General features: G+C 36.1%; 1 protein-coding gene across 2 annotated transcripts in view; it reads left to right on the top strand.

The window, feature by feature from the left end:
• The window catches only part of LOC106884505 (intermembrane lipid transfer protein VPS13B), a 120,027-nt gene that overhangs the window by 96,664 nt on the left and 8,200 nt on the right, over positions 1-15,163 (top strand). For both annotated transcript variants that reach the window (XM_014935924.2, XM_052967034.1), the window contains exons 45-48: positions 1,055-1,300; positions 2,164-3,444; positions 4,746-4,922; positions 9,558-9,728. In XM_014935924.2, the coding sequence (XP_014791410.2) occupies positions 1,055-1,300; positions 2,164-3,444; positions 4,746-4,922; positions 9,558-9,728 (1,875 nt within the window). The remainder of the gene's footprint in view (positions 1-1,054; positions 1,301-2,163; positions 3,445-4,745; positions 4,923-9,557; positions 9,729-15,163) is intronic.

Genomic DNA, 15,163 nt, shown 5'->3' with positions numbered 1-15,163 from the left:
CTGAATTGGCTCTTGTGCGGGGCCGCCGTAGGATTTTCGAGCGAGATCGTTGCCGGTACCCCTGGACTGGCTCTTGTGTGGGTGACACATGAAATGCCCCATTTGAGCGTGACCGTTACCAGTGTCGCCTGGCTGGACTTTGTGGGATTTTCGAGCGAGATCATTGCCAGTGCCCCTGGACTGACTCTTGTGCGGGTGGCACATGAAGTGCACCATTTTGAGCGTGGCCGTTGCCAGTGCTGCCTGACTGGCCTTTGTGTGGGTGACACGTAAAAGCACCCACTACACTCTCTGAGTGGTTGGCGTTAGGAAGGGCATCCAGCTGTAGAAACTCTGCCAAATCAGATTGGAGCCTGGTGTAGCCATCTGGTTTCATCAGTCCTCAGTCAAATCGTCCAACCCATGCTAGCATGGAAAGCGGATGTTAAACGACGACGACGACGATACAGATGATATAGAGCTCACAGCAGCAGTGGAGAGAGCAAAGCCTGAGCTTTTTGAGTCGATCCCAGTAGTCAAGGCTTGTTATGTCATCCTCCGCAGACCTCCACCAAGCAGTTCATTTTAAAATAGATACGTGAGTAAAATTACTAATAGAGAAACGAAAATAAACTTTGGAAACAGCAACACCATCATAGGTTATGTAGAAACGATGAACATGTTTTCAGGGGAGATAATCAAAGAACGTAACATTTACTTCATGTAAAGTAGATATAACAAATGAAAACATCCTTCCAGAATCCATAAAAATTCCCGGATCACTACCAAAATTTCATCATCTTTTCCTTGTGTCATTACTAACTTTTCCTGCAAGTTTCATCAAATACCGTTCACAATATTTTTGGTTATTTTGCACACAGACGGACAAACCAACACCGATGAAAACATAACCTCCTTCCTTGGCGGAGGTAATAACACTGTAGGGTAGGTGTAAGAGGCTGGATCAGTGTGAACATAAAACAGAATAATTGGACCGGATATGTCTGGTTGAAATGTTAAAGAGTTAACTGTTTTTGCTGTAATTTTCAATCTCCATTTTTGTTTGTCTCCATAGATGATTCTGCTTGGTCTTTTCCTTTGAGAATAACTTCCAGTAAAGCTGGTGTTCGACTTACAGCTTCTGTGCCAATAAAAGCCAGCAGCTATGCAACAACTCGTCCTTTGGTTATCAGTGGTCACACAGATGAAGGACTTACTTACTTTGTGGCAGAGCAAGATAATTCTCCAGGTTGCTTGATTTCAAACTGTTGTTCTTTCCCAGTTACCTATGGACAGACTTTAATGAATCTCAGCATAAGTGGTATGGAATTTATATTCTTGGACATTGTTTTTATTTCATATATTTCTTTAATTAAGATAAATGGACATAAATTGTTTATACAGAATCTACAGTGTGAGTTAAATGCTTGTGGCGTTAGATATTGATTTAATTGGATGTTTCATTCTAATTAGAATAGTCACGTAAGACTCTGTCTGCTCATCAGCTTCACCAAATCATATCTTTATGACATTCTTACATGTGATGTTGAGGAGAAGGGTATTAGTGTGTATATGTGGGTGTGTTTCATAATTCATTATATTCTCAGAGTATTATTGAGGAATCCCTCTTTATATAGCATTTGTGGAGAAAGTTATTTTTACCAATGCAATATGTATGCCCTGATTTGAAGCCTTTGTTGTATTTCAGTGATACAAAATTCTTGGTGCTTTTAACAATTAACTTCATTTCTTCAATATACTACCTATTTCATAACTAGGTACCATGGCTCACAAGAGATAAATTAGAAGTTTTTGTCTATGGATACAGTTTAACATGAAATTATATGGGTCAAAATGTTGAACCTTTTATATGTGAGCATCTATGTTACCTACTCAGTTAATTTAGGGTTGTTTGATATAACACTGGTTATTTATTTTAAAGGAGAAACATTAATTTTAAATTTGTCTGTAGCTTAAATGAAACACAATTTTTATTTTGAACAAAACTTTGAAATAAAAATTTAACTTTAAGCTTACAGGCTTATTTTTACAATTTACATTGTCAGTTAGACTGTCAAACAATTTATAATTCTTATTTACTTATTTTAGATTTTGTACTTGTAATTTTCAATTTCCTTTTGGATTAATTGGGCTTTTCTTTTTTTTTTTTTGTTTTCAAATTAGATGTAACAGTTGTAGAAGAAACAGAGTATTTGGATGCTCTTCCTACAATAGCTGCTGGTAAATGTGTATATTACACCATGCCATTTATTAATTCTACCTTCCCTGAAATGCCAGGTAGCCAAATATTGCCAAAGCTTCATATTGGTGTTTCATCACAGGATGACATTTGTGGGACTACAAAAGCACGGTGGAGCAGTGGAATTGATATTTTGTCACATTACGATACTTTTCTTCGTATACCAAACTTTTTTGATATCAAAGTTCATGTGGAAAGAGTTAACATGACAACATACTTAATTTTGGAACCTGTTAGTAAAGCAGATATATCCGCAAAAGAAATCCGCAGTCGAATAAAAGGGCGGGAAACCACTGTTCTCATCAAGGATCAAATAACATCAGGTTCAAAGGAGACTGTTAAGAAATCATCAACATTTTCATCTGTTATGTCCTTACAAAAAGCTAATATGCTATCATCGTTAGATCCCAAGTGGGACATTTGTTTCAATTGTGGCTGTTTACTCAAAAATGTCTGTATTATCATACTTGATGAAGTGAGCTCATCTGATATAATTGGTGAAATCTTATGTATCTCTCTCTCCAATTTCTTCTTGGCACACTATCCAGCAACGAACTTCCCATCACAGATGCTACAAATGTCAAAATCTTCTAGTAGCCTTTGCATTGGTGACATACAAATTGATAATCAACTATTTCACAGAGCACAGTATGATTTTCCAGTCATTCTCATTCGTCAGCAGTCTCCAACATCATCCAAAAAGACAATACCTACAATTGAGAGTCACATGAGTGCAATTGAAAAACATGCTATTTTGAAATCTGACAGCTTTCTACATTTACAATTAGTCTTGGAGACTGACATTTCAAATTCTGGTTCATTCATCAGAGCTTTAGACATTTCTGTACAGCCATTAGCTCTGTTTGTTGAAGACGCCTTCATTTATCGACTTTTCAAAGAACTTCAAGCATTCATTCCAACTCCACTCTCCAGCGAACCTCAAGAGTCCAGTAGTCTAAAGCATTTGCCACGATCACTGTTACAAGCTGCAAAAGTTCACAATTCCCCAATCAGAATGCAATATTTGTGCATCCATCCTATCAATACATTACTCAGTGTACATGCATCATTGAAGCTTTTCATTGCATCAGACCATTCACCATTATCATTTGGCAAGTTTGAGAAAGATGAAATCTTTACATCATGCCAACATCTCATTCGCTCAATTACTATGCATTATGCATCTGGAGCCTTATTTCGTGCTGGTAAGTGTTTTGAAATTGTATTATTGCTGTTTCCATACTCTTTTACATGTTTCAGTCATTTTACTGTGGCCATGCTGGAGCACCGCTTTTAGTCGGGCAAATTGACCCTGGAACGTATTCTTTGTAAGCCTAGTACTTATTCTATCGATCGCTTTTGCTGAACCGCTAATTTACGGGGACGTAAATACACCACTATCGGTTGTCAAGCGATGTTGGGGGACAAACACAGACGCACAAACATATACACGCACACATATATATATTTACATATATACAACGGGCTTCTTTCAGTTTCTGTCTACCAAATCCACTCACAAGGCTTTGGTTGGCCTGAGGCTATAGTAGAAGACACTTGCCCAAGGTGCCATGCAATGGGACTGAACCCGGAACCATGTGGTTGGTAAGCAAGCTACTTACCACACAGCCACTCCTACACCATGATTATTGTTTTAAGAGACTATTGCAGTGTCTAAGTGCTTTCATACCTTGCTGTAGGTGAAGTGCTTCATTTACTTTTGAAATATCCACTTATTAACTGTGTGTTGAATTATCAATACTTTGGTAGACTGACTTACAGAAGCTGTCATCATCATTGTTTTATATTCATTTTTTCTATACTGGCATGGGTTGGAAGCAACTTTTTGAGGCAATTCTACACTTGAATACCTTGCTTGACGTAGACCCTTACTGTTTTTGACGAAAGAGGTACTTTATTTCATTGATCTTTACATGTTGAGCTCCCAAGCTATGAGGCATTTTGCTTATACTGGACATAAACCAAATGGTGTCCAAACACACACAGACAAACACACAAGCATGCATGCACACATACAAATGTACATATCTATATGTCAGTTGGTCCATTCTATAGGATGAGCTTCCGGCCTTTGAAAGTAAGCCAAAAGTGAAATATACAAACAATACAAGGTCTTTAGACACAAACAAGAGAGCAGTAACTTCAAATAAGAATTGACTATTATTATGATGACCTGTTCAACCCATCTTGGCATAAAAACAGGTGTAAAATGCAGATGAGTTTCAGTTTATATCTGCCTTGTTTCATTCACATATCATTTGCCAACTCCAAACTGAGGTAGAAAGCACTTGCCTAAGGTGCCATACAGTGGAATCAAATCTGAAAGCATGATTATAAAACAAACTTTTTAACCACCCAGTCAAGCCAGCTTGTACGCATGGCTTCTCTAAATATAGAGAGTCTAATCCAAAAAGACTTTGGCATCTTTTCTATCTTACTTTCCCTCCTTTTTCTTCTACTTATTGTTTATTTATTTGATTTTCAGGAATAGTTGTTGGTTCTTTAGAAATTCTTGGGAATCCAACTGGTCTTGTGCGCAATATTGGCACAGGGGTGGCTGATCTGTTCAAGCTGCCAATCACTGGTCTAACACAAGGTCCTGGAGCTTTTCTTACCGGTGTATCCCAGGGAATGTCTTCATTGCTGAGAAATGTTACTGCAGGTATACTGTTTAAAATATTTTTTTTCTTTTTCACCAACTGTATCTCACTGACTTGTAATAAATTTAATGTAAAATCAATAAAAGATCATTAGTCAGCACATGATTAACAAAGCACATTAAAAATAGTGTTCGTTTAACACTTGAATAAAATGGAATGGAAATCTCTTGTAAGAGAAATGTCATAAACATCACTGTTTGTAGGCTTTTTTTAATATAAAGTGCTGAACATTCACATAGACACACATACACATCTACAGAGGTTTGATATGTGCCATGTCCAAAACTCTGCCCTTCAGTCGTTTTTATAATTTTCTACTGTTTAAAAATAAAATGTGTGGTGTGTGTGTGTGTGTGTGTGTGTGCGTGTGCATACAGTGAGTTTTATACAGTCTCCATCTAACAGATTCAATCAGAAGGTATTGATTGGCTGATATATAACGTTTTATTTGCTGCAAATACGATAGGAATTACTCAAGACCTTGAGAGTTTCATGTCAAAATATTTTATATACTATCTGTAAAGTGTTTTGGCAATGAAACTTGTCCCTTGGTAAATCTTGTATTCTCAGCAAAATCAATAATCTCTGTTGTCTGTTATAGGTAGTTTGAATATCTGCACTTGGAAAGTTCCTCTCCAAAGTATAGGCTTGGGCAAGATTTTGATAGAAGACTAGCACTTACCTGCACATGCAAGTTTCCTCTCTTCACACCATGGATGTTGTTCAGGAGAAAAGCAAGGCTAGAGCAGTGTGGCAGCAACAAAGAGCTGAAACTGAGACAAGCAAAGCACTCCATCTGATGTTCTAGCAATTCTGCCAGTCTAGCATCACGGGCTCCTGAAAGGATGAAATGTAAAGTTGACCTTAGTGGGATTTGAACTCAGATATCAGTTAGAACAAATCATCATCTGATACTCTCATGTATTTGTATGTGTGTTCTTCATCGTTGTGTAACGTCTGCTTTCCATGCTAGCATGGGTTGGACGATTTGACTGAGGACTGGTGAACCAGGTGGCTACACCAGGCTCCAATCTAATTTGGCAGAGTTTCTACAGCTGGATGCCCTTCCTAACGCCAACCACTCCGAGAGTGTAGGCGGTACTGGCAACGGCCACGCTCGAAATGGTGTATTTTATGTGCCACCTGCACAGGAGCCAGTCCATCGGCACTGGCAACGATCTTGCTCGAACGGCACTGGCAACGCTGGTGTGCAAAGGGGAGAAATCAGAGTATTTAATACATCTGCTTGAAAACTATTCCATGTGATATGAAACTTGGAGTAGCATCTGAGTTAAGCATTAACTTTGAATAAGCTTATTTGTAGTTTTAGGTTTCCCTTGTAACTACTTTGTTACCCACTAAATTACTGAAAAACTAAGGCTGCAGATTCATGTCTTGATGTTTTATCCTCAGAAAATTTCCTTCATAAGTGATCATCATTTTAACATCTGTTTTGCCATGTTGAGTTTGGCTGACCTGTCCTGCAATCTGACAAATCACTATGTGACCAGCCTCAATGTCTAGCACATCAAGACATGCCCTCAATAATAGAATAACGAAAACTAACTGCTTCAACAAGCAACTTTTTATGCTTTGTTAACTTTCATATCTGTAGCATCATTACCCCCTGACACACATTCACACATGCTATAATCTACAAATGCTGGAACATTAAAAATTCGTGTTATTGTGGAGATAGTAAGTGACTTGATTTACTGTAGTAATGAATGTAAGGTCAGAGTGCTGGTTTACTGAATAAATCATTCATCACTACTACCATCATCTTCATCATAATCATGCATTCATCTTCCCATGTTTACATGATGTTGACCCTAGGTTACAAGTTCAAAAATATTCTGTCAAGCCATTATTGCACCTTAAACAAGGTACATAACTCTGCTTATCTCAATTTGCATTTGAGTGATGTAGAATATGGATTGTGTGTGAATGTGTGTGTGTGTGTGTGTAATATATCAGGAATAAGATTCAGTTTACAAGAATACCAATGTAAAACATTGCAAAGTCCATCTTATAGATGGTGGCTATTCATAAGGAGGAATAACAGCATTTATTGTGGCTCTTTACACTCTGAGCTGGAGCTCTGATGAGGTTAACTTTGCCTTTCATCCATCCAGTGTTGGTAAGATAAAGTACTAGTCAAGTACTGGAGTCAATGATATCAACTGACACCCTCCCCTCAAAATTGCTGGCCTTGTGCCTAAATCAGAAATGATTATTATTGTTATTATTATTTTCTTTTTATGATTTAGTCATAAATGACAAGGTTGTGCCATAATCTTTTTTTTCTAAAGAGCCTCTGAGACTAGTGAGGGGAATAGAGAGAGATAGAAACCATGACTGATAGGTTGCTGTGGGAGGAAGCAGCATTATAAGATATCCTCAAACTTGAGAGATGGTTCAATTGTTTTCAATAGAATGGATTTTGTTAAAGACTCTGAAAGGTTAAATATGAGGCAATTAATTTACAAGACTTAAGATCAATTATAGGTTAATTTATTTATTTCTAATGACAGTGTTGCATTTAAGCATCTAATTGTTCATGATGCTTTCCTAACATCACTTTAACTCGATCATAATAATTAACAATAAATAATATCTATGTTATAAAATATCATGTATTTAATGATCTCATACGTTTCTACCATGCCTCATTTATTATACATTTATGCATTATAAATAGAGCCATGTTGCTTTACCAGTTAGCAGAGTTGTTCTGGCTTTTTATGCTCTGAGATAAATTTTATCAAGGTAATCTTTGCCATTCATCTTTTCTGTGGTGATAGTGGTGGTGGCAGGGTGCCAGTAAATGAAGTATCTGCCGAGAGCTGAGGATGTGTGAAGTTGTTAGAGTGTTGGATGAGATATTTGCTCTGGTTCTGTGCTCTGAGAGCAATACCTCTGACAGCACTGATTCCAAACAGTATCAGCCCTAGCCTTTCTTTCAGACAGGATCAGTGGCATGGAAAGAGAAGACTTGTATACATGAGGAACTGGTAGTTTTCCATAGAAAAAAAAAAATCATGCCTGCACTTTGGAAAGGATCCTTCCAGATGCAGATTCATGGTTTCATATGACAATATGGAAGGCTTTCAAGTTTGTCTTTGAAGTTGCTATTGTTGTTACCCTGATCCAGTAGACACAATGAAGAACATTCCATTTGTGTCTATCCTGTCTTTAGAGAGGTACCTAAGACTGTATTGTCTAATTAATGTTTACTTTTTAAAGATTTTGTGGAATGATTTAAGGCAGATTTGCCAACTATTTATCAAAGTTTTGAGTGATCCCTCATAAGAAGTTTCCTCTGTTGGCTTGCCTTTGTTGATGTTATTGTTGCTAGGTAGTTCTGGCTTACTCTACTAGAGTAAACCAATGTTATAGAGGTAGCCTAGTCCAGCTTCCCAAGTATGCAGATATAAGACATCAGACATATTTGGTATATTATTTTTATCAAACAACAACATTTGATCAGCAATCTATCAGTGGCTGTGTATTCTTTGTCAGGAAACACATTATTGTTGCCATTTTCTAGAAGGTATGACATTTTTGGAGAAACATTTTACTACTAAATTGAGAAAGTTAAGTGATAACAGGCAAATTTCCTCATTGCCTCACATCTTCTCATTTTTTGGCCTGGCTCTCTTCCACTGTCCCCTTAAAGTTGTACACATACAGAAACATTTTGAAACCAGTGCAGAAAATATTAGTTACGTAAAATAAGGTGCTGCTCAGTGAAATGGAAAGAGTTAACTGTTATGACATTTCAAATATTACCTTTCTTTGGAAAAAGGTACAGAGTAGAAACAGAAGAGCCATTTGTGCAAAACTGCCCATGTGAAGCTGGTCTATTAGACTGGAAGGATGCACACTCCTTATTCAGTTGATATACGTTTTCTGTAATGTCTATATGTATCCTTGGAAGCAATGTAGATTAGAAACTGAGCTTCTGGAGAGTAGGATTTATAACCTGGGTTTGATTCTTAATCTCACTTAATTCATATCATTTATGTTTTGAAGAATGGGTAAATTCCACAACTCTTGTCTTGCTGCATTTCTTTTGATTTATCCTGTTGAAATACACTACCTTTGCTTTAATTAATTTTGGTAATAGCGAAGAATTTAGTAAAACAATTTTATCATTATTAAACTGGAGTTTGGTACATTGATTGGCATAAAATTTTTATGGAAGGTTTTAATTTAGTTCACATTAATGTAGGAAGAGTGTATTATAAATTCAGGAGCTGTCTTGGGCAGTTTGGTACCAGAGGGGTTCATAAAACTAAACTTCTTTTGATGGAAACTTCTGCTATCAAAACATCCCCAAAGTTCATCATCATCATTATCATCATTTAGTGTCTGCTTTCCTTGCTAGCATGGGTGAGACAGTTTGACTGAAACTGGTAAGCGGGAAAGCTGCACCAAGTTCCAGTCTGATTTGATATGGTTTCTACAGCTGGACACCTTTCCTAATGCAAATTGATTTTATTTATTATAGTTTGATGAAGTAAATAAAATATTGATTAAAATGACTTTGTGATATGATTTCTAAACACTTCTACTAAATTTGATATACTTAAGGAAAACATTGAACTTACATGCTTATTTATATTTCTCTTTAGGTACACTCACCTCTATAACAAACTTTGCATCCAGTGTATCTCGAAATATGGACCGCCTCTCACTAGATGCTGGTCATCTAGAACGGCAGGAAGAAAATCGAAGAATTCGCCCAACTGGTTTATCTGATGGTCTCAAACAAGGACTAAGTGGTCTAGGAATTAGTCTACTTGGTGAGTTCTTAGCAGATTTTGTTGTTCTTTAACTCCAGGCCATCTCTATTTGAGCAGACATATAATCGAAGGGTTTCCTAGTTATTACCATCCTATCTTTTATTCATATTGATTCAGGATTTTATTATTCAATATTCCCTTCTTTTCAGTAATTCTAGATAACCTAATAATCATGCAGAGGTTGTTTCAGGTGTGGGTTTTGTTTTTAATCTTTTGTATTTGATAATATATATTAGTAATCTTCATTTCTCAGCTGTTTGTGCAGGTATTGGTTAGATGTTTTTGCAAACATTGTTTGGTTTGGTTTAAGATATTATTGCTATATTGCTACTTGGCACAATGATTTCATTTCTTAAACATTTTCTTTTTAACTTTGAACTGTACATCATCATAACATGAGGAGAATAAAAAAATAAAAGAAATCAAAAATGATTCCTTTAAATTATGGATAAATATTTGCTTTGATTTTTAGTATAAAGTAATACTAGAATTTGTAAGCATGAGTTTCAGACAGAAGAAAGAAACATGTCTGTATTTCATCAATCATTTCCATCATTCTAAGTTCACCTGTGATTTAAACATTTAGTATTCATAATATCAATTGTGTTACGATGGAATTCATATTAGGTTGAAACAAATGAATTTTCTCCTATGAAAAGGTAGTATCTACAAGACCAGGTGTATTGAGTTTGCATAAATAACAGTGTCTTTACAGTGGCCTTATTTCGTTAATTTGAATGCTAAAAAGTTATGTATCTTAAGTTCAAATATTAACAATGAAATTAATTAATTTGTTGTTATTTAGATCCTAATCAGTCCTGACTGTGCAGACCTGTGATCAAAGGTGTGCCAGCTGTGATAGTTTAATAATTCTTTTAGGCTTTATGAATTCAAAACTGCAGAGTATCTGTTTTAAGATGGTTGGGTTTGATTTGAAGGAGATCATCATCATCGTTGTCGTCGTTGTTTAATGTCCATCTTCCATGCAAGCATGGGTAAGACGGTTGACAGGAGCCGGCCAAGTAGAAAATCTACCCAAGGCTACTGTGTTTGTTTTGGCAGGGATTTTACGGCTGGATGCCCTTCCTAACACCAACCACTTTACAGAGTGGACTCAGTACTTTTTACATGGTACTAGCACAGGCAAAGTTAATTTTGGTAAGATTTTTACTGCTGGTTGGCAACTAAGTTCCTGCCATTTTTTTAAATTTAAATTTTTTAAAAGGTTTAATAAAAAACAACAACTAATTAATCAATAATGTATTCACCCATGTTGTTTACAACTTCTTCCCAACGTTCAACAAGATTTTCAATACCTCGTTGGTAGAAATCACCCGATTTTGACTCGAAAAGTTAATCTAACCAAGCTCTCAATTCTGCATCAATATTGAACGAAACTCTGCGCATAGCATTTGAAAGAGATCGAAAGAGGTGGAAATCCTTTGGTGCCAAGTCAGGAGAGTACGGCAGGTGTGGGCGATATGAGGGCGGGTGTTGTCATGCAGCAGAACTCCATGCTGATGATTAGGTCTTTTCTCTTGAATAGCTGTGTTGAGTCATTCCATTTGTTGAACATAGAGTTCCACATTGACCGTTTGGTTCCATTCAAGCAATTTGTAATGGATAATCCCTTCCCAGTCCCACCATACGCACAACATCGTTTTACGCGGATGAAGATCTTGTTTCACTTGCTGTGTTGCTTGTTTACCGGGGCTAAGCCATTCCTTACGTTGCTTCATATTGATGTACAGGCACCATTTTTCGTTGCCAGTTACAATTCAGTAAAGAAATCGTTGCTTGTGTCCATGAGTTGAGCAGTGATGAGCAAGCAAACCAGCAGAGATTGTGGCTCGTTGATTTTTGTTGTTGTCACTTAAAGCATGCAGAACCCATGCTCCATACTTCTGAACCTTTCCCATCAAGTGAAGATGCTTCTCTATAGCAGTGTGGGAGCATTCCATTTTCTCTGCCAGTTCCTTTGTCGTTTGACGAGAATTTTCGTGCAAAAGTTGGTTTAATCACCCTTCATCAAACCAACTGGATGGCCAGAACAAGGTGCGTCTTTGAGGTCAAAATTTCCATTTTTGAACGTGGCATACCAATCATGAGCGGTTCTTTCAGTTATGGCACCCTCTCCATACACAGAACAAATGTCGCGAGCAGCTTTTGTGGCTTTAGAACCTTGATTAAAAGCAAAAAGAAGGTGTTGAAAATGCTTGCTTTTCTTAACTTGACATTCCATTTTAATGATCTGAACATAAACAAAAATTAACTAAAATTAACTAGAAAAAAAATCAAAATAGATTCCAAAATGATTCAAAAATAGAATTAACGAAAAAAATAGATTCCAAAATTTAAAAATGATGGCAGGAACTTAGTTTCCATCCCAATAGATGCCAACTACACTACAGTGTGGACTGGATGCTTTTAATGTGGCACCAGCATTGGCAGGGTAACCAAGTAACTCACAGGACAAGGAATTATGAGAGGGGCAGAGCATTTGTGACAGAGAGACAGAAACAGATTTCTTGCCACAACAGTCCTTACGTCTAATTGTGCTAGTTGAGACCTCTCACTTGTAAATAAAACTGAAGACCTGTGCTTCATTTTATGTAAGTTTTAAGTAACATCAAATATCTTCAAAGTGATCTTTGTTAGTAGCCTAGGACTGTACAGACTGTGTCATTAACCCTATTTAATTTTATTTAAACTAGTAAAAGGTGTATTTTCCTAATATATTAAGATTGTATTTCCATTTAACTACAGGCTGTTTGCCAGAAAGAGGATAACATGAAGGTATTTATGATGAACTTTTAGTTTGATGATGATAAAAATCATCATGAAAGGTTATCAAGTGTCTGTACACAGATGTATTGTTAAACCTGCTTTGTGACTTGTGCACATCAACTCATGTGCCTTGTGTGATATTAGATCCACAATATCTGTTGAGTTTAATACCAAGTCAGATAAATCACTTAGAATTTGATAAAAACCAAAGATATCTTGATCTGATTACACATCATCTAATAAATTCTTTATGTGAATGTTATGGTTGGTTGGTGCCAGTGACATTTTCTGGAAATTTCATGTCATAATTATTGAAATCACTTACACTTAAACTTTTCATTTTTTTTTTCATATTTATATTTTGACTGCATTAATTTTTTTCTCATGTAGACATTACTGATTTCATCTTAATTGTGATGACAAAGCTATGTCTCCCTTTGTTTGAAACATTGTAGTATATTCAATATGTAGATTAGTTCAGTTTCATTTAGTCACAAACAGACCAAGGGATTATTACACAACAAAAATAACAAGAGCAGCAACAATGACAGTAAAGTCTGTCCTAGTAAATCTGTAAATCTGTTCTCCCTTCTCTCTTTCTGTCTCTGAATTTCATATTAAATATGTAAAATGTTTTCCTTTTTAGGGTTTTTCATATTAGTTTTGTCTGTTAATACAGTCATACTTAGACATAATGTATTTAGGATTACATTTAATGTATTCTAAGATGGTAGATTTAATTTGAGGGTACTTGGCTGCTATTTCTATAGATTGAATGACTATATGTATTGGTTCTCATTGGTTCTATTGTTAGTGTTATTGTTGTTGCTGTTGCTTATTTTCTTCAAACCATTTTTGGCAACACTTAGTATGAGAAGTAGAAGCAAATGGCTGGATTGTTGTTGCTGTTGTTAAGTAGCTATCTTAGTATGGCAAAAAATTATTAAACTACTGATAGACATAATATCTTGTGTTAATTGACAATGGGGAAACAGATGTTCAGCACATGAATATTAATAACAAGAGGAAAACAAATGCTCAGGACATGGCTAAATATTGAATGTGGAGAAAATCAAGCTCTTTGAAAAAACCTTGAAATGATAATCTATTTTATAAAGTACTTATGCAAAGTATGAAAAGTTAGTTAAAGTTTTGACAAAGGAACATGCCAGCTATCATCTTCATCAACATCATCAACATTTTGTGACTGTTTTTCCATACCTATGTTGATTAGATACATCTTGTCTAACACAGTGCCTCATCACTTGTTAAGGTTTCTTTTGTAAGGGTCAAGCTTTCTGAGATCAACTTACATCATCTCTTGTATATTTTTTTGGTCTTCCTCTCACACAAGTTTCTTCCAGTTGGATAGTTTGGTTTTCTTTACCCAGTTATTATCCTTCATATGTATCTATTATCCATACCAGTGCAGCCCACTCTCTTGCACACGTGTTTGTACCAGATTGCTCTTCTTTTCTGCTCTCTGTATCTGATTCCTCTTATAACCTGTTTTCCTCTTGCTTGTTTATGCTCTATTGTTCATGTGTACTAACATTACAGGCTTGCCTTGTTTCTTTCCAGCCTTTACACATCCTTCGTGTACAATTTTGTGTTTCACTTCCATGCATTGTCACTCTTTATACTCAAGCATTATTAAGCCTGCTCTTCACTCACAGAGAGAATCCCTTTGTTGCCAGCAGAGGCTCTCTGAACTGCTTCATTCCATTCTTATTCTGGCTACAATACTTTCAGAACACCCATCTCCCTTGTTGATTATGTCATCAAGATAACAGATGCTATAAAATATTTCTACCTTTGAAAGAATTAATTTCATGGTGCTAACTACTCTTTTGTGTTACCTGCATATGGAGTCATTTCTGTCAGCTTGCCTCACTATATCTCTCATGAACATATAGTTTACATTGGATACCCAGTGTAGAAGATATACTTTTTGGCATATCAAGAGTAGCCACTTTCTCGATTGCAGAAGAATGTATTCTTCTGTGTTAAGACTTGATAAAGTTCACTTTTATACTTTTGGATTCTAGGCTCTGCTTCTATGTTTGGAACTTTTCCTCAAATTCTTTGACTGACCTGACTATGGGAACTAGATTGTCAGCACAGAAAAGTTTTCTCAGATGACCAGTTTTGAAACACTCTATTTACAGCTTGGAGAATTGTGGAATTACAATAAACAGAATGCTGAAAAAATACTTACCTGATAAATTCTTTATTGAACTCATTGCTAATTCACACCTTGCTCTTGGCACCTTTGTATATAGCTCGCCTGACTTTCATAAGCCATTCATATACACTGGTTTTCTTAGTGTCTCACAACCACAGAGCATAAAGCCTTATCAAAAGTCTTCTCCAGGTCAATAAATGCTAGTTTTAGAGGCTGACTCTCTGCTAAGATTTTCTCCTATAGTTGCCCAATTGTCACATGAAGAAGACATTATTGTGGTCATATCCTGGTACAGTCCTAACTGCATTTTGTCTAAGCTTATTTTCTTCCTAATTAGCCATGTTCTTATTTTCCCTGTTACTTTCACAACTTGCTCCATTAATTTGATACTTCTGTTTTTACAAATTTTCATAAGCATCATTTTTGCTAAAATAACAGTTAATGATACTACTTTGCCACTCAA

The sequence above is a fragment of the Octopus bimaculoides genome, chromosome 4, assembly GCF_001194135.2.
Source record: "Octopus bimaculoides isolate UCB-OBI-ISO-001 chromosome 4, ASM119413v2, whole genome shotgun sequence".
NCBI lineage: Eukaryota > Metazoa > Mollusca > Cephalopoda > Octopoda > Octopodidae > Octopus > Octopus bimaculoides.
This window is presented reverse-complemented; position numbering and strand designations above follow the sequence as displayed.